At 51.1% G+C, this 19,045-nt stretch overlaps 1 protein-coding gene across 1 annotated transcript in view; it reads right to left on the bottom strand.

The window, feature by feature from the left end:
• The window catches only part of Rsph1 (radial spoke head component 1), a 17,485-nt gene extending 1,064 nt beyond the window's left edge, over positions 1 to 16,421 (bottom strand). The window contains exons 1-7 of the mRNA XM_048803716.1: positions 16,058 to 16,421; positions 15,855 to 15,960; positions 10,590 to 10,680; positions 10,174 to 10,309; positions 7,488 to 7,559; positions 967 to 1,126; positions 30 to 167 (exon numbers count right to left, since the gene is read on the bottom strand). Of these exons, the coding sequence (XP_048659673.1) occupies positions 30 to 167; positions 967 to 1,126; positions 7,488 to 7,559; positions 10,174 to 10,309; positions 10,590 to 10,680; positions 15,855 to 15,960; positions 16,058 to 16,207 (853 nt within the window). The 5' untranslated portion in view covers positions 16,208 to 16,421. The remainder of the gene's footprint in view (positions 1 to 29; positions 168 to 966; positions 1,127 to 7,487; positions 7,560 to 10,173; positions 10,310 to 10,589; positions 10,681 to 15,854; positions 15,961 to 16,057) is intronic.
• Positions 16,422 to 19,045: the final 2,624 nt, after the last annotated feature.

The following is a 19,045-nucleotide window of genomic DNA, read 5'->3' on the forward strand; positions in this document are numbered from 1 at the left end:
CTCATGCCCCCCGCCCTCGCGCCCCTCACCCTGGTCCAGGTCGTAGCCATACTCCCCGGCCTCCTCCGGGTAGATGTCTTGGTCCTCGCCTAACGGCCTCAACATCTCCATCTCGCCCTCATAACCCTCGGGCATATCCTGGGCTTCCTCCTCTGATTCTCCCCGGCCTGACACAAAGCAAGGACCAGAAGGTGAGGACAGCGGGAAAAGAAGGTGACCAGTGGCCGGGAAGCTCCCTGGCGTGGCCCTCCCTCCTCCCAAGAGCAGCCCTCCCTCTCTTCCAGGATCCCCCCACCCAGCTGCAGCCTGAGCCTGGCCCACACAGCCCTCCCAGCCGCACTGCAGCAAATGGCTCGCGATGGCCGTCTCCTTCTGAGGATCTGGATGTGAATATTGAGAAAGAGAAACCCTCTGTGCCTCAGGGCTCTTGAGCTGGTTGTGCAACAAGTCAGTAGAGTCCAACCGTTAATCCCAGAGGGAAGAGAGTGCTGGCGTGACCTGGCTGCGCCTGAGCTTGTCCCATAAACTCACTTTCCAGTTGTCGGAACCCGTAATCAGCCAGTGCCGATCCAACTGTTCTCTACTGAGTTGGCTCTCAACCCTAGCAAGTGGGGGGAGTCACCCAGTTAGAGCCCCCCCTCACTTTCTGTGGCATGTGGATGACACCCTGGGTGACACTGTGGTGGGGGGACCAGCACTGTCAGTCACCCGGCCAACATGCACACGCCGTGCTGCCCCTGACGCCTGGGGTCACAGGAACCCCGGGCAGCTGAGGCCTGCACGTCCGTGGGATGCTCCTCCGTCCCCTAGATCCTGTCTTCTCCGCCTCCTCTCCCTGAGGGTAGCTGATCCCAAATGATCACCCTGACAACGTCCTCACACCACACTGGCCCACGGGCCACATCCCAGGGAGCCCACCACACAGGTGAGCAGGACGCGCGGCTCCCACGGACTGGGGCTCCGCACCTTCAATTCCGACCACCTCTTCCTGGCCCGGCCCCTCAGTGGGGGGCTGCTCCTCAGCGAGGGTCGGTGTCCACAGGGCCAAGTCTGTGATTTTGGTAGCTTTCCACTTTGGGACAATAGTTATTAATGTCTCCTCTTCTTCCTCCTCTTCTCCTCTTTCCTGTTTTAAGTACAAAAATGTAAAATTCACCCACACTTATATAACCTTGGTTTGAAACATTAAAAGCCAAGAAAGAAAGGACAGGTTCTGAATTGTTAGAGCCTTTTGGTGACCCTCCTCCATGGTCAGACCAACCTCCCGCCACCCCGGCATGAGACGAGAAGGAAGACCAAGGCCCGGCGTCCCAGCTGTTGGCAGGAGCTAGGGGACAGCCCAGGCTGCAAGTCCCCTCCAACCTCTACGCTGGCTCTGATGTGTTCATATAAACAACAGAAAGAACATCAGCATCAGACAAGCCCCGAGAGTGACAAGAGGGGTAAACATGGAAGTCCTAATGGCAACAATTCTGGGCAATAGCATTCCAGAAAAGCGAAACGAGAGATCAGCATCTCCAAACATGGAGCGTTTTGTAACAACATGTAATTCCGACAATTGTTGGCAGCCCACATATGTCAATTTTGACAAGCATATTTGTCTACTTCTCAGTTCTGTAATTATCACAAAATTTCAAAAAGCTGAGCATCAACCCTATAAATGTGGCAGTCTCACTGTCGCACAGATGGTAATACCTGTGGAAAGAGCAACACTCGTCTTCCTCTGAGTCGCTCAGAAATAAATTACTCTACTTGGATTCAAAGTGTCTGAGTTCCATCACCAGGAAGGGGACACCAGTGCTCCAGGACCGCAGGGCTCAACCTGACCTGCAGCAGAGCCACCGGGAAAGCTCCTTGAAACCCAGACTGCGGATCCACCTGCAGAGTCCACGTACGATTCAGTAGTCTGGGTGGTGGCCTCTAGGCGCATGGACACTGACACTCCTGGTCCAGGGTCCCCACTCTGGGAACCTCCCCAGGGGCAGCGGCCCTCCACGCACCAGCACATCCTCCACCAGGATCCCAAGCTCCTGCCTCCCGCTGCTGGGAGGCCACAGTGGCAACTGCTGGTCATAACTGAGTCCCTCCCAAGGGACAGCCTCCACCAGAAATGCTGCAGAGCCGGGGGCCCCACACCACCGTCCACGGCAGCAGACACCTGCTGCCTGGTCCCTGCTGCCCTTCAGCAAATATCGAGGAACCATCCCAGCTTCAGAGCTCCCCAGGTCACCTGAGAGTTCCTTTCCGCTTCTGCCCAACCTGCTTCCCTCACTCCCTCTCAAAGCACCGCGACCCCAGAGCACCGATAAAACTTGCATGCACAACCTAGACGCCTGGATTCTGTCTCCTTGGTGTGATGGACTAAATTATTACCTCCATCCCAAAACAAAGATTTCTGTTGTTTAAGTCAGCCCGTTTGTGGTGTTTTGTTAAAGCAGCAAACTAAAACTGGCAAACTAACACACTCAGGAACCTGGTGCGAGGCATATCATTTCACAGGAAGGAATGGAGGGAGGAGGGAGGGAGGGAAGATCATTTAGAAAGAACCACTAAACACAGGACTTTTGTTAGAAAGGGGTGGGGGGGGGGATTTATCTAAAGTTAGTTAACAACAAAAAAGATCAAAACTTAAAAGCATGTCATTTTCTCCCCAAGAAGGCCAAAGAGGAGCCATGGACAAGTCTGCACCATAGGCACCAGGGGATGGAGAGAAGTGCGGGGCAGCTGCTTGCGGTACTGCGGTCCACCGGAGACCTCCAGCAGCGTGGCCCACATCCGCAAGCCCAGTGCTCTGGTCTCTACCACCAAGATCCCCTGGAGGCTTTCTATTCTATGAATTTGTTTCTCAAACTGTGATTCACAGTCTGCTAAACTAATTTAATGACCCGGAGGGGTTGCAACAAAGGTTTTAGATTTGGGGGGCCATTACAGAGTGTAATGGTCAATTCGAATTGTCAACTTGACTGGATTAAGAGATGCCAAGGATGAATAAGATCATGGATGCGTCCGTGAGGGTGTGTCTAGGAGTGATTGGCATGTGGGACAGCCAACTGAAGTGGAGACCCTCCCTGGGTGTGGGCAGCACCGGCCAATAGGATGGGGGCTTGGATGGAGTAAAAGGTGGAAGAACAAGGGAGCGGCAGCCGATGCAAGCTCCATTCTTCCTGAACGGGTTCTTGATTGCTGCTGCGATCCTCTGAGGACTCGGCCAGTGATTCTCCAGGAGGCTTGGGTCGCAGACAAGTGGCAGCATTGATCCCCCCCTGTTCTGGGCCTTCAGCCTCTCGGACTGCGCAGCTACTGGTCCTCCCCGCTCTCCAGCCTGCAGACGGCCACTGTGGACTGTCCAGCTTCTGGTCACATGAGCCAGCCTGATAAGTCCCCCTGCTATAATCATCCTTCCTGTTGACCTCTCCCTCTAGAGAGCCCTGACCAGTACATGGCGACTGCATCAGGTGCCTTTTCTGCCTTGGCAGCGTGAAGGCAGCGTAGGCAGTGTCCGTGGGCCAGCGGCTGGGTTCTAGTGCCAACAAATCTATTTGCAAAAACAAGAGGTAGGCCCCTCTCCCAGGACTGGGCAGAGGGAAACGGCGCCGCTGCTGTAGGAAGCATCCAGCAGCCCCTCAGAAAGCTAAGCAGCAGGACACCATGCTGCCCTACGGTGCCCCCCCCCCGGTAACACCCCAAGACTGGAAAAGGCACTCGGACGGGGCCTGGAACACCCGTTCACAGCAGCATCCTTCACGATCGCCACAAGCCAGAAGCCCATGACGACCATCAACAGAAGCATGGATGAGCCCGTCCGACAAGGCAACGAACGTCACTCTGTCACAAAACGGAAGGAGAGTCTGACATTGGCCACAATGCGACTGACCCTGGAGGACAACACTACGCTCTTTGTCAAGTGAATAAGCTGGTCACAGAAGGACAAAGACTGTGTGAGTCCATTTGTATACACTATCTAGAAAGAGCACATTCATGGCACAGAAAGCAGGTTCAGTGCCACTGGGGAAGCGGGAGGGGTGACAGGGTACCATTGCCAGGCGGGCATTTTCCACTGGGACGGCGGACAAGACTCAGAGCCTGTCCTTAGTGCCACTGAACTGTAGAAATGGCCAAACGCAGGCAGGTGTGTGGTCCAGCCACATGGCAGGCTGAGGCAGAAGGGTCACTGGAGCAGAAGTCGGAGGCCAGCCAGGACAACACGGTGACATCCTGTCTCAAAAAAATGGTGAGCTGGGGTGTCATCCAGTGGTAGAGCATTTGCCTACAACATCCAAGGCCTTGGGTTCAAATCCCAGCACCGCAAAGAAATAAAATATAAGCAAGTTTTGTTTTACAGATCTATACAAACACATTACACCCACAATTTTATTTTATTTTATTTCGGTACCAGGAATTGACACCAGGGGAGCTACACCACTGAACTATATCCCCTGGCCTTTTTAAACATTTTTATTTTAAGACAGGGTCTCACTAAGTTACTCAGGGCCTAACTTGCAGAGGTTGGCCTCAAACTCACGATCCTCCTGCCTCATCCTCCCTGGTCATTGGGATTACAAGTGTCCCAACGCACCTGGCTAAATCCAGGATTTCATTAAAAGGACAGGAGGTGGGCCAGGCTTGTCCCGTGGACTGTGAGCACTTCAGTTGATTTACCAGCTCCTATGCAGGGGACATGGTCCCCTCACTGGGGGAAGAGGACAGCTAGGCTTTCTGTGTCACGGTGCTTGGCACCCATGGCAGCCTGTTTTACAAGGAGGTCTCAGGGGTGAGCACTGCTTCCTGGTGGTGCTCCCGGAAGAGCAATGGTATGAGGAGCTTGTGTGAATGCCCCTTAGATGTTCTTGACGTTGTTTTTCTCATCACTCTGAAATACGGGCTTCTGCTAACTGGTGCCAGGAGGGCCCCCACTTGGCTGTTTCTCCGCACTGCCCCTGGTGGCATGCCTGTGGAATCACAGTAGGACTACAGGCTGATTCTTACCAGTGGGGGCAACATGCTAGATTCACAACCAGGTTCTTTTGGGGGACAGGTGGGAGGTGTCCAACCCCAGGGAGCCTAGCAAATGTACCAAATGTGTCACCATCATGTTGAACAATAAGGCTGATTGCTTTTCCGACTGTGTGTCGTGGCCACATTCAAACATGATTGCAGCTTGCTAGAGAAGCACACGGTGGGACAACACGTCCCACTCCCCTCCACTTCTCCCAGATGCAGATGGCTTGTGGAAGCCACCTTGAATTGAGTGGAGCACCTGGGGTCCCTGAAGAGACCGTGCTTGGGGTGGTGAGGCCTCCGTTTTAGCCTGTCGATTTCTGGTTAGCCAGGACCTGACCCTGGCTGGTGGCTCTTAGCTGCATCAGAGGGGATCCAAAGCAAAACAGCAGGACACACAGCTAAGAGGAAGGTTTGTGTGAGACCACAGAAGATTCTGGTCACTGAAAGGAGGTGGACAACTACTCTGTAGACCACAGAGGACAGTGGGTTGGTTGGGGGAACCGAGTAGCCATAGCCAGAGAGAGGCACAGGAAGGGCAGCACCCCAGGAGAGGAGTCAGGCCAACAGCAGGTGCTCCGGAGACCACGCAGTCCCTGGCCACTCAGGGGACAGCTAGGAGGGCCTGAGCATCCACTAGCCATGGCAGGTTAAGGGGCAAAGATGCCTTCAATTTTAGCATCTGAGAGAGTTTAAGGAGAAAAATGAGAAAGTCAGGTTTGAAAATTATCTGGACACTGAACACAAAAACTGGTTCTGAATTCAGTCAGGATTTAAGCTGGGGCCAGCAGAGGGTAAAGGAAGGACATTCCCTACAGATGATGTCAGGCAGGAGCCCTGAGCAGGGCCCAGCAGAGCCCCTCAGTGAGCAAGGGTGACCTGCCTTCATCTCATGAGCACCTGAAAGTGGTGGAGAAGAGTCCGGGCGACACAGTCCCCATGGGTGATGCAAGTCAATCTGAAATGCCTCAGCCACAGCTGAGAGAGACGGCAGCCCACCTGACCCACAGTTTCACTTTTCACAGTTTCAGTTGCCCACAGTCCACCTGGTCTGAAAACATCACATGGAGCATTCCAGAAATAAACAACTAGTAAGTTTTAAAGTGAACATCCTCCTGAGTAGTGTGATGGAATCTCATGCAACAGTCCCATCCTGCTGCACCTGGGACCAAATTGTCCCTTCGTCCACGGTGTCCAGCCTGTATATGCTACCTACCCATCACTCACTCAGTAGCTGTCTAGATGACCCAGTTGTCCATCACGGTCTCACAGTGTTCAAGTGACTCTTACTTTTACTTAAAAATGGCCCCAAATCACAGAAATATCCAAATGCTGGCAATTTGGATAGGTTTAAGAAAAACTGCAAAGTGCTTCATTTAAGGGAAAAAGTTCTCAATAAGAAAAGAAAAAAATAATATGTTAAGGTCACTGAGACTGTAGTACAACAAGGTATGCGTGAGGCAACATCCACATAACTGTATACAGACTCATGTCATGCTTGCTACATTTCATTTCTGGCCATGCTAACCTCTTGCTTTATAAATAAAACTTCAGGGTAACCGTGTACATCCAGGTAAAAGTTCAGTGTATACAAACTCCACACCATCCATAGTTTCAGGTATTCACTGGGGGGCATGGATCAGAGCCCCTCAGACGGGAGACACCACTGCACCGGTGTGGCGGTTGACACCAAGAATTCGGTTCTCCAGCTCTCTTCAAGAAAGAAAATATGTGGATATGGGAGAGTGTGCTTACAATCTATTTTTAGATCGTTAGGAAAGGGTACATAGGAACTTCAGAGTTCCTGTGTAAAAAGAAAACAAAAACACAATTCAACACTTTTTTCCAGGCTCAATCTCTTTTGAAAAATTCAGAACTTCTCACAGTGAGAATGATATCAGTAAATAAGCAAGTCCAAGGCTCAAAACTAGCACCATGGTCAGGAAATTTCACTAAGTTGCCAATTAGGCACAGGCACCACTCAGACATTAATGACAGGAATGAAACCATCACCCCCAACACACACCCGTACCTAGAGGCCTCATGATGGTGATATTATCTGGTTCATTTTAATGTTCACCAGGGAACATCAATTTAGTATTGATATCAATGCTAAATACTGGAAAGGAAAGAAAAAATCATTTACCAACCAGGCTTTAAAAGATTCAAGGTGCACACCCAACACATGAACAAATACCAGACAAATTGTGGTGGCACTGGTGACAGATTTTCGTTGTCCTTCTGGTACCTAACACTGTCCAGAACTCTCCAACTCAGGACTAGCTGGTTCCTCTTCACAAAACCCAGGTCTGGACTTGCACAACTGTGAAATGACGCTCAGCACTCCTAGTGGCTGAGTCCCACCCGAGCTCACGCAGACCAAGAAGAGCTGGCACAGCGCCCCTCACAAATCACCCTGACCAGCAGGGTCCGCGTCACTGCCCAGCCCTTCCTCTGAGCACGCCGACGACAGCCACACTTCCACTCACCGTGTCTGTCAGACGATACTCGCCATGCTGCTCACAGCCGATGTCAAACACGTACTTTCCGGGGCCGACAGGCTACGAGCAAAGAGAACCCCAAAGCACATCACTCTCGAGGCATGACACCCAGCACAGAGCCCACCCCACACCACGTCCCCGGGCCGGTCCAGCGGGATTGCCACGTATGTGTCCGTCTAGTAATTGTGTAAAACTTCAGCCACATTTTACTAGTTTATAAAAGTTGCCCTATTCGTACCTACAGTTTGATGAGTCTGACCCACAGGCAAACTCCCGAGAGGGCCGCTGCCCACGTGCTGACACCTCCTCTGTGACCCCATTGCTAGTAGACAGGGTCATTTAAAACACTACGACACTGCAATGTGACTCCATCCGTGCCCTAGAAAGACCTCCCGCCACAGGGCCAGCCATCAGCCTGGCTGTCCTCCACCTGAGGGAGGGAACCCCCTTCGCTCGGTGACCGCTGCTGACACCAGCTGTGCCAGGGTCTTCCTCTGACACAGGGAGGACAGCAAGCCCGCTCTGAGATGCATCCTTAGGCACATCTCCAGAAGTGAATTCCCGGACTAAAACATTCATGTGTTCTAACCAGAATGAGGCTTGAATAATTTTCATTTCTACAGAGTGAGTCTCCAAGTCCTCAAACCCTTATTCTTCCTAAACATTAACATTTTGTTCTATCTTTATGGTTTTTATGTAATAATTGGAAATCTCATAATTCTAAGTTATACCTTTTAGGTTATTAGCAAAGGTATTTAAGATTTTCATGATTTTTAAATTAAGTTTTTGATTGTATAAATGGGTTACCATAATTTCACATAGGTATGTTTTGGGTTATGATCAAATGAGAGTAGTTAACATTTCTATCTCCTCAAACAATCTTTTAAATCCTCGATTAACGTGTAATGATCGTACATGTTTATGGGGACTGTTTAAATCACATGGAGGAACGTGCTTTATATATTAAAAGTTGTGCATATTCTAACCCCCTTTGTCATTCATCCCCTAAATTTTCTTTTTACTGTTTTCTATTTATAAAGGATTATTCTTATGAATTTAAGTCTACTAAGCTTTTTTAAATGGATCTGATTACTAAAGCCTCTTCCTCGTTCCTGGGAAGCACCCACCTCTGTAGGCTGAGGGAACCCTGAACACCTTCTTTCCCACGTGGTCACCCAGTTGTCCCAGGCCTCTTGCTGATGCCACCCCGTCAATCCCTCATCAATTTGAAATGAAGCCACACCAAGCACTTGAGTGCAGTGTCCCCTGGGACCTGCCTCAGACTCTCTGTGCCTCTCTATATCTCCACCCGGGTCACACTGTTGATACCGCTTGTCAGCAAGGACATGAATGAGCCATTTTCTGAGAAACACAAACCAGCACTAACGCTGTGAAAAATGCTCCAGCTCACTAGTGCCCAGGGAGACGCGCGAGCAACAGGAGCACCTCTGCCCCTGACAATGGCCAGTGCTGGTGAGCAGGTGCGTGCTCCTGCTGCTGGAACTACCGCCTGTGGCCGGTCGGCAGAACCACTGTGGTGTGAAAGCTCAGACAGCCTCCATGCTCTATGGCCCAACCTACCTAAACCCTCCCAGCAAGGCAGGGCTATAATCCGTCAGTTTAAATAGCTCCCTTGCAATTCTAGGGTCCTGTGACACCTCTATCTATAGAACAGGTGTGTGCAGGTGAGCCAAGGGAGGAGGAGGCCTTTACAGACAAAACTGCTAATAAAAGTAGAAACAGAGACAACAGCAGATTGGTCATTCCAGCACCACCTCCCTGGTAAAGGTGAGAGCAGAGGGGCCTTCCTTGCCGGTCACGCAGAAACGGCTGGGGTTTGACTCCACCCTCCCTTCCCAGGTCCCCAAGTGCCACTTGTGACCTTAAGGTCTCCTAACTGGAGGACAAAGCCTGCATTTTTACTCCAGTTTCTCAGATCAGCCTCATCTAGCTTACTGATTCTTCCAAATCAATGCTTAGGGCACAAATGATGTGCAAAGGACAAGTGGACTTTCAGAGCCTGAGGGGAACCCACTCCGTTAGCCAAAGGCCCCGGCGTCAACTCCAGCCCATCCACTTGCTCAGCAAACGCTCTCGTCAGGGACTTTCTACTCTGCATCTGGTCGAATGCCCAAGTGGCAGGTTCTGAGCTCCTCAGGGTTCCTTCGCACCCTGTGAGAGCCAGCTCTCTGTGAGCAGAAACGGCCAAACAGGAGGCCTCCAGAGCCAGGCAGGCACTCTAGCCAGCCTGCAACCCCCCCGCCCCGCCCTGGGGGTGGTCTGGCCTGCAGCAGGAGAAGGCAGCTCAGGGGTCTTGCTCCCCAGGGCTGCCTCCCAGGGAAGACAGAGCCAAAGCATCCACAGACTGAATCCAGGAAATAAAGACTGGATGCCTGACCTACCAGGAAGCAGGGACACATAGAACCAGAGGGTAGGACGTCGTGTCATAAAGACACACAGGGCTCTGCTGGAGGATGAGGGGACAGCTACTGAGGCAGAGAAGCAGGCCAGTGTCCCCCCCCCCCCCGCCCACCCCCTGCCCTCTGGGCGTCAGCGGGCTAGAGACACAGCGGTCCACCCCGTGTTTTCATATTTTCCATTCCATCCCACTTGCAGGGCTGGGGAAGGGGCGACTGCCCAGCTCATCATCAGCTCTCCCTTCCCACAGACTCACGTTTTTGTTCATGAACTTGCCCTGGTACCTGTGGTTCAGGTGAACCAGCTCGGCCGCACCCTCCTGCTGTCCATTCACCCAGGTGCCGACGTACTTACTGCCCGTGTCTGCGTAGAAGTAGGTGCCTTGCCCGTGCCTGGTTAAGACAAGGGCCCAGTGCATCACCTCACCTCCTGAAAGAACTTCCAGGGTCAGGGCTGACCGTGAAATCACAGACGGCCTAGATGGAGGCCAGCTCACAAGCCATTTGGGTCCAAACAGAGGAAGCTTGGGGTTCCGCACCTCCCACGGGCCATTAAGATACACACTTGGAAGTGGACTTTGGTCACGACTTTGCTGACAAACCCTAGCAACTGAACACATCTGTCACCGTGTTCCTATTCCAGAATAAGCCCTAAGGCCGAGGGCAGACCAACCTTTGGTGAGCGAACCAGTCCCCGGTGTAGGTGTCGTTATTAACGTAGTAGTACACGCCATGGCCGTGCCTCTGGTCGTCCGCCCACTCCCCTGCAAGGGACAACACAAAAGCAGGCCCAGGTGAGAAGCAGGGAGTGATGCCCTGAGCCACGGGCTCAGGAAATTCCACAGAAGAGAGAGTTTGAACCCCAGGGGTGAAGGCCTCAGGGCTCCTCTGACTTCCTCTGAGCCCCTCTCCCTGCGCCGCTGGCATGTGGTGGCTGAGCCTTTTGGAGAGCAGCTAAGAGAGAGCTGGGTTGGGTTCCCTGGGCAGGTCTGCTGCAGTGTGTGCCCGTGGGCCACAGTCACCCCCGGCACCTACAGGCAGGGGCATGGCGAGATCCAGCCAAGCTTGTCTGGCCTGCTGCCGGAGATCCTGATGCCACGCTCCGTTCTGTGCCCTCGGCATCCAGCGGCAAGTCGGTCGAGCTCAGGGGTCTAGCCTCGGCACTCACCAGCTTCCCTCCTCCACCCACCGAGCCTCCAGGCTCAGAGAGTCCTCTGTGTCCCCTTCCCTGGCCTGCTGGCCTTGCCCACTCACCTCCACACTGGCCTTCCTAATTACCTGAAGACTGGATGGGAAATGGGAAATTGGCAACGGCATCGCAGGCTCACGACCCAGCCCTGCAGTGAGGACTAGAGCAAAGAGTGTCGACTAAAGCCTGCGCTGGAAAAGTGAGAAGGCCTGTGGCTCCCACGGTCACCTCCCCAGGGGTGGGGGGGCGGGGGGCTTAGTGTCAGCATGTACCTAGCATGCACCAGGCCCTGGGTTCAGCCCCCAGCACTGTGAGAACAGAAAAAGAAAAAACTGACCTATCACCAATACCAAAGCATTAAGCTGAACAGAGCTTTCCTAGACTATGAGAACTCAGCAGCTAAGTCTGATAAATATGTTCATCAATGAGAAAAGATGAAATCAGCCTTCTATGATCTCTATAAAAATATTACAAAATTGTTTTCTTATGGAGAGGTATTCAGAAAGTATTAGATAACCATGGTGGGAAAACTGGTCTCGAAGTGTGTCAGATATTAATTCATAAAAATTACTGGCAGGAAGCCCTGGGTTCGATTCCCAGTACCATAAAAACAATTAAAAACCTCAGTTACCCTTGGACTGTGTTGTGGTGGTATTTTTAAATGTTCGACGTATCCTTATTTCTCATTAGCAGTAGAAATTCACTTCTGTACCAACTTTACATCCTTTTTCTTAAGGTAATGAGGGTCCCCAAACTTGGATAAGCTCCTGGCTGGCAGGAACGCTGGACACACACCCACGTGGAAGTAAGAGCCCAGGGTGTGCCCAGAAGATGCCAGTCACCCACCCACAAGGTGTGTTTCCAGGAATGACCCGAAGTCTATCCACAGAAGGCACTGCTACACGTTCTGCAATCCCTTTACAATTCGTCCAGCAACAACAGTGTCCTGAGTACTTTCTGAAGAACATGTTCTGATGACACTGTCTTGGAGGAGTGTGCACCAGCTTGGGGGACAGAGGCTGGCCTGTGTGCCATCCATAGAAGGCGGACAGCAGCAGAGCCCACCGCCTGAAAAACAGCTCAGAAAAGGGTGGGCTTACCAAGGCCAGGCTCCCAGATGTGATGTGAGGGCAGGTTCCCAGATGAGCAAAGGGGGGGCAGAGTCAGACATTTAAGAAATCCGCGAAACAACACATTAGGTACCTGAGGTAGCCATGAGGACATACAGCATGTGCAGATGTCCCAGAGGAGCGGCCTGCATCTTAAGGGACAATAATGTGCCTGGATTTGCAGCATCGACCGATTTCTGTGGTGGCGATAGTCCTGCTGTGGCCAATTTCAAGCTACATATAGAAGTGCAGAATTGGCTTCTGTGAGCCATTGGGAGCTGGCTCCACACGCCCCTGGGGAAGACACCTCAGCTGGAACAGTTACATCATTTGGTTTCTTCCCAGCAAAAGACTGGGACAAAATGACTACATCTCCCTTCTCTTGAGCATGTGAGCTGGGATCCAGGGTAGCGCCATAAGAAAAAAAGTACTACATATTTTGCACACATTTTTAAGAAGTTAAAGAGGCCAATTAAATAAGACACTGAATTTTATGCCAATGGGGTCTGATGAGTAAAATTTTTTTTAAGTCCTACTCAAAGTCAGAGACTCTACCCAGGGCAATGAGCCCTATACAGTTGAGCAGGCAGTTTGGAGAAAGGTCACCTGCTGGGGCGTCTTGAGTGGCCATGAGCCAAGTGAACGACATTCAGAAACTTCATTAATACTGCTTTAATTATGCATTTCACTCTTTTCAAAGTCCTCCTTTCACTGACCCTCTACTTCCTCATCATTCTGGATCTGGCAACAGAAGTTTTATAATTATATTTCTCTTCAGGAGTAGCCCCTACAGTTGATTGGCTGGTTGGGGTTGGGCCTTCCTCTGGGAGAGCAGGGGGTCAGATGCCAACCCCGCCATTGTCAGCAGGCTCCCAGTCTGGCATTCTGGGGATTAGAGACTATTTAAAAAGAAAAGCTCCCACACGAAGCTCTCCTGTCCTCTGAGATGCTGGAAAGCCAGATCCCAACACTGCAGGCCCAGCCAGACAGAGAAGGAACTAGCATTTACGCAGCATCAGCATGCCAGACACGGGCTGGCCTCGGGCACTTGGTATATGCAGAAACCGACGTGGCCTGCCGGACGCAGAGACCACGTGCATTGCCCAAGTCGCAGTGGAGTCCCAGAGAGAATGGAACTCCGGCACATCCAGTTCCAATGCCACGACTCTCCTCTGCAAGTCCCCTCTCCTGGAGTCCAGGCTCACTGCCCCTCAGAGCTTCCAGCCAGGCCACCAGGAAGCCATCGCGGCGCGTGTCTCTCCAGTTTCACTGTGAAACTGCACTTTCTTCAGTTCTGTTTGGCAGGCAACAAGACAGCATGCAGTAGTGACGCCCCTTCCCCTTTCAAGCCTCACAGGTTGAACCGGCCTTATCCCCAAACACCAAAATGGACAGAGGTGGTCCAAGGGCCTCTCTGATGTGTGGTATCCGTCCACCCCTGCAATCTCATCTCCCACCACCCCTGGGCACCTGAGCCCAGGAACACCTCCCAGCTCATCTCCTGCAGCTCTGGATCCGCACACCCTCCTCAGCACCCTCCTCAGACCCGTCTGAGCCACAGGGAGGCCAGTCCTGGGCCTGGTGCTGCATGGTCCTGAGGCTGAGCACACTGCCCTGCAGGTAGCCATCTGCCATTAGATGGCAGTTAACCCAAGTTCACTGCATGGATCATTCAGTCACAGTTAGACTTGGTGATTAGAAGATCTTTGACTTACTGAGCCCACAATATCACAACTTCTGACTTGAGATTCCATTACTGTCTTCGTGAAATAAGACACTTATTTAAGCTTTAGTCAGAGAAGAAATCTCTGGGCCGTGACTACACCTCATGCCCCTAGGTTATGAGACCATCTGGACCCTTCCATTCTCACCCTGTGTACCTCTTCATCTGACGATTTATCTGTCTCCTTTGGAATAACCTTTATAATAACCCAGTAACAGTAAAGTTTTTCCATGAATTCTGTGAGCCATTAAATCAAATCACCAAATATGAGGAAGGGGTCACAGGAAGCCATGATTAGCCATTAAAGTGGACAGAAGAGTGGGTCGCCTGGCATCTGAATAGGAAGCAGCCTGTGGGGCTGCGGGTGACAGTAACTCACTCTGGGCAGTCAGTGCCAGCACTGGGCGGAACCCCGGGAGCCCAGCTGTGAGCAGAGCTGCAGACGGCTTGGGCTTGGAGTGGAAACCCATGCACTTGGTGTCCTGAGTCATATGAGTTTTCCTTTAGTTGGTTAATCTCCATATTAAACGTTCCTGCAAAGGCTTATTCTGAGTATTTTTTTATTTACTGTTTATGTTGTCTGAATTGTATCAGCATTCACACTAAAATTAAGAGACAAGATTGAGATTGGGCTCATAAGGAATTGGAAAGAATTAAATTAAGCCCTAAAGTGTTTAAAGTTCATTTAAAAAGCAGATGGTGCTCATGCTGGAGCAGGCTTCTAAGATTTAGGAAACAACCCAACACAAACTCCACCTCTAATGGGGCAGGCACATACCCTCTCCAGCTTGGTCTCAGAACCGACAGCATCCCCTTTCTATAATCACCACTTTTCCTTGCTTTATCTAGGACAGGACAGGTATGGTTTGGATAAGTGTCCCCAAAGGCACAAACTCAAAAGCAATGTGTCCAAATGACCATGGACTAAAACCACGAGCCAAAAGAAAGCCTTCCTCCTTTTCCAATGATGGTCTCAGGATTGTGTCAGGGTGACAGAGAGCTACCCACACAAGAGCATAGCTGCACGTGAAGGACACAGTGCCCTCAATAAGAAGTGATGCTGTCACCTCGTCATGTCGTGGTCTTTGCCAATGGTCACTGGGCAGAGCTCTGTGTGCTCCCATGTGCTAATGCCGTCCTCAGGCTGCAGGCCAGGAGGCCAAGGCAGGAAAGACAAAGCCACCATACAACATCACCTGTCATCACCGCACTCCAAGGTTGGGATCTTTTGGAAATCTGATGACAAGCAGACAACTTTATCCAGGGGGAAGGGACAGAACACAGAATTTTGCATTCAGTTCCCAAAGGTTCACAGCCTACTCCCCACCTGCTCTCTGCCAGGTCTGCGATATGACGGTTGCAATCACACTAGAGGATGTGGTGCAGAGGGGCAGCAATGGGGTCCCTAGAAATAAGGTGGCACAGTCATCCGTGACATAATGTCAGCATGTGAGGAATGTTGGCAGACAGGAGCTCCACTTAGCAGACAGCCCCCTCGCTGAAGGGAACTATGGGGTCTGGAGAAACCCTGTGTCCATCAGAAGAGAGGCTGTCAGGAATGGAAACCAGCAAGGACTTCAGGGGACGAATGCTACAGAGCACCTGGAGCCATGGAGCCCTGTGACACCTGTGGCCTGTGCTCCCAGTCCCCAGGCCTCAGAAGGGCGTGGGCTGGCAACAGGGAGAGTCCAATTTCCACTGTAGGTTCACTAGTTAGTCCGTCGGTTAGTTACAAGGTTTCTGACTGCTGTGCCAACCCTGTGAAAACAGGAACACTATTTGTGTTTACTGACTGATAATATGAAGAACAGTAGGCTTTCTGTATACTACAGTACCCACAGATGAGTTCAAAGATAGAAGTAAAAAGGAAAAACTAAGAACCTCTGCAAACCAGAATGTGATTGTGATAACATTTACCTTCGTATCTGGACCCATCAGGATATATAAACGTGCCTTGACCATGCTTTTTATTTTTAATATATTCTCCCATGTATCGGGCACCATTTTTAAATTTGTAGATCCCCTGAAATACATCGATTGCATAATTGATATCATTCCTGAATTTCATATTCACTAATAATCAGTAGGGAAAACCACCCGCCTAAGTCACTGATTCTGACCTGGCCATGTCTTTTACCAAATTCATAGTTCCCCTCATAGGTGTCACCATTGGGCAGTCTCGCCTTCCCGTGTCCATGCCGTTCACCTGCCTCATTCCGATCCCCTTCATATTCCTGGGTAAAAGAAATTAAGAGAATTACAGGTAACATTCATTACATGCTAACTACGTGCCAAGCATTTTGTACATATTGTGCCAATGAATCCTCCCAAACCTCGGCATATATTCAGTTACTCCATCATGCAGGTGATGCAGGTGACCAAGCCTGCTGTGAAACAGCACTGGTCCAGGGCCACACAGCTGGGGCAGCAGTGCATGTGGGAGTCTCACTTCCCCCAACACGGGGGCTTGCAGTATGTTGTGCTGATCAACCAGTGTGTGCAGAGTGCTAATGTGCTCTGCTCTTTATGGGAATATGCTTCTGCAGTAGCACAGGCAGCTGGAGCAGGTCTGCAACTGCAGACACCTCCCTCTTCACATCACCCAATAATCCAGCACTAAAAAAGCAAATGTCCCAAGAGAAGTCAATCTTCCTTCAAATGGCACCTAGAGAATCTGTAACCTGAAGAGAACTTTGCCCTGCAAGGAAATTCTGACAGCAGGGAGAAGGGTGGGAGGGTGCTGGGAGTACAGGGGGCTTTACCTACTGTGTTCTAACTCAGCAAAGTCTATCTGCTTTTCAAACTCCTTATCACAAGACTAAGAGTCAAACACTCATAGCCTAAGTTGAAATAATTGAGTAGCTGTCTAAAAGTAAATTGGGCTGGAGGCGTAGTGTAGTGGTAGAGTGCTTGCCTAGTGTGCATGAGGCTGTGGGTTTGATCTCCAGCACCAAAAACAAAAGGTATTATGTGCCTGTAATCCCAGCAGCTACAGGTGCATAGGTAGGAAGATGCCGGACCCTGTCTCAACAAAAATGAATAAATAAATAAACAGAAGCTTGTAATTCCCCTATTTTTCCTATCCTTCATAAAATAAACATTCCATAACACTTACTACATGGGTGGGGAGTGCATATAATGACATGGTGGAAGCAGTATAACTTAGCCTGGGAAGCTGACAGCATCATCTGCAGAACTTAAATATAAACTGTAATATTTATTTAAAAATTAAAAAATAAAAAATCTTTAAAGCCATGGAATTGGCTTTTGTCTCGATGTGCTTCAGGTACAGACATAGGACAATGAAGACTTCAGAGACACGCCACCCCCTGATTCTCGACCTTTTCTAGTAGTGCTTAGCCCAGAAATTCTTGCCAAAAATAAAAATTTGTGACCTTATATATTTGTTTCAGGATTAGTCTCCATTAAAACATACAAAGGCCCATCTCCCCTCCAAGGCCTCCTACTACACCCAATACTGAGTTGCTAAGTGGCTCATCAAGAGAAATTCTCTAAGGTGACCCCAAATACAATCTAAACTTCAAAATCATGGACACGGAATGGTTACAGATACAAATCAATAAAGCCATTTGAGGATACAAACGAGAAAGCTTTCTAGACAGGAATTGTAGGTTGGATCTTCCCAGAAGCACACCTTGAATAAGTTGCTTTGTTTAAGTGCTTGCACCAGAAACCTAAGGCAGAGTAGGGAGAATAGACAGGAGAGAGGAAGCAGCTAAGCAAGAAAGGAATTTCAGGTAAAGTATCAGCCTCAAACTCGTGGCACAGAGGACTCTGGAGCCGGGATTTCACTGCAGCTTGTTCTGCCTGTTGCACTAGCTAGTGGGGGTGTGACTCCCAGGCACTGGTTCTTCAAACTGGCCAGGTGGCTCCAGGCATAGAAGTGCTAGCTTTGAGCAGCAAGGGAAGCAGACGCTGGGACACTGGTGCCCAGAGCTGGCAAAAAAAAAAAAAAAAAAAAAAAAATAGTGTGAGCAGGCACCAGTAGCATTACAGAAGAGGTGCTAGATTTCTTCGTTGATTCTGGAACTCTTAACTCTGTATTGCACAGACACAGAAGCCAAGGTTCCCAATCTGGCAGCAGAGAGGGGTCTTTCCCTGACTTAGGGAAGAACAATGTGCCCACACAAGCCCAAGCCCAAGTCACATCAGTGGACCTGTATACCTTACCTCCTCTCTGCCTGCCTAAATGAGAGAATAATTCCAACGACCCTGCTCAGGGCAGAGGAAACGGGAAAGTAAGGGCGTGCGTGGTGATGTCTCTGGCCCCTCCTGAGCGCAGGGCCTCTCAGCACCTCTTGGAGGCTGCCAGGAAGCAGCGTTCCTCCACTCACGTCACCCCTGCGGGGTCAAAGCTCAGTTAAGAGAAATGACTTATTCAAGGGCGACACCGCAGCTTGGGATGATCCGGTCATCTAAGGACATGCCTCCACTGTGGTTAACACAAGGAGAAGGAAATTCCAAAGCCCCGGGCCTGGAAATCTTCGCCTTTAATGGGAGGCGGGATGGGAGTGGGGAGCGCGAGGGGAGGTGGAAACCAGACGTCACGGCGCTTCACCTCTCGCCGTCCGGGACGCAGCGCCGCCCGGGAGGCCNGGAAGGCGCGGGGTGGAGCCTCGAGCGACCCTGGCGTTGTCCTAGCAACGCGGAGGCGCCGGCACCAATCGCTTCCCGGGAAGAGGAAGGGGGCGGGTCCTGGGCGAGCCTGGTACCCGGGCGTCTCACCTGGTCTCAGTGTACCTGGCCCCGGAATTTAGGCTGCTGTCCTTGCAAGGATTCACCTGGGAGCTGGGCCCCCAGGAGGAAGGGCTCCCGGGCACTTTCCAGCTCTCGAGCTACCCCACCTCGCGGCCTCTGTGTCTTCCCTGGGATGCCGCCTCCTTCTTACCTTTCCAAGCTCTTCTGCCCCTTCGGTGTTCGTGGTCCCCAAAGATGTGTGCGCCACGGTCTTCTTCTCTGGTTTGTAAACGCCTCCTCCCCTCTGGAGGCCTGTTCTGGCCTCAGCAGCTGCGCCTCCACATTGACATCCACCGGTTGAACACCCCTCCCCAACCACGTGATCAGCCCACTCCTGGCCACTCTCAGGT

The sequence above is a fragment of the Marmota marmota genome, unplaced genomic scaffold (genome assembly GCF_001458135.2).
Source record: "Marmota marmota marmota unplaced genomic scaffold, marMar, whole genome shotgun sequence".
NCBI lineage: Eukaryota > Metazoa > Chordata > Mammalia > Rodentia > Sciuridae > Marmota > Marmota marmota.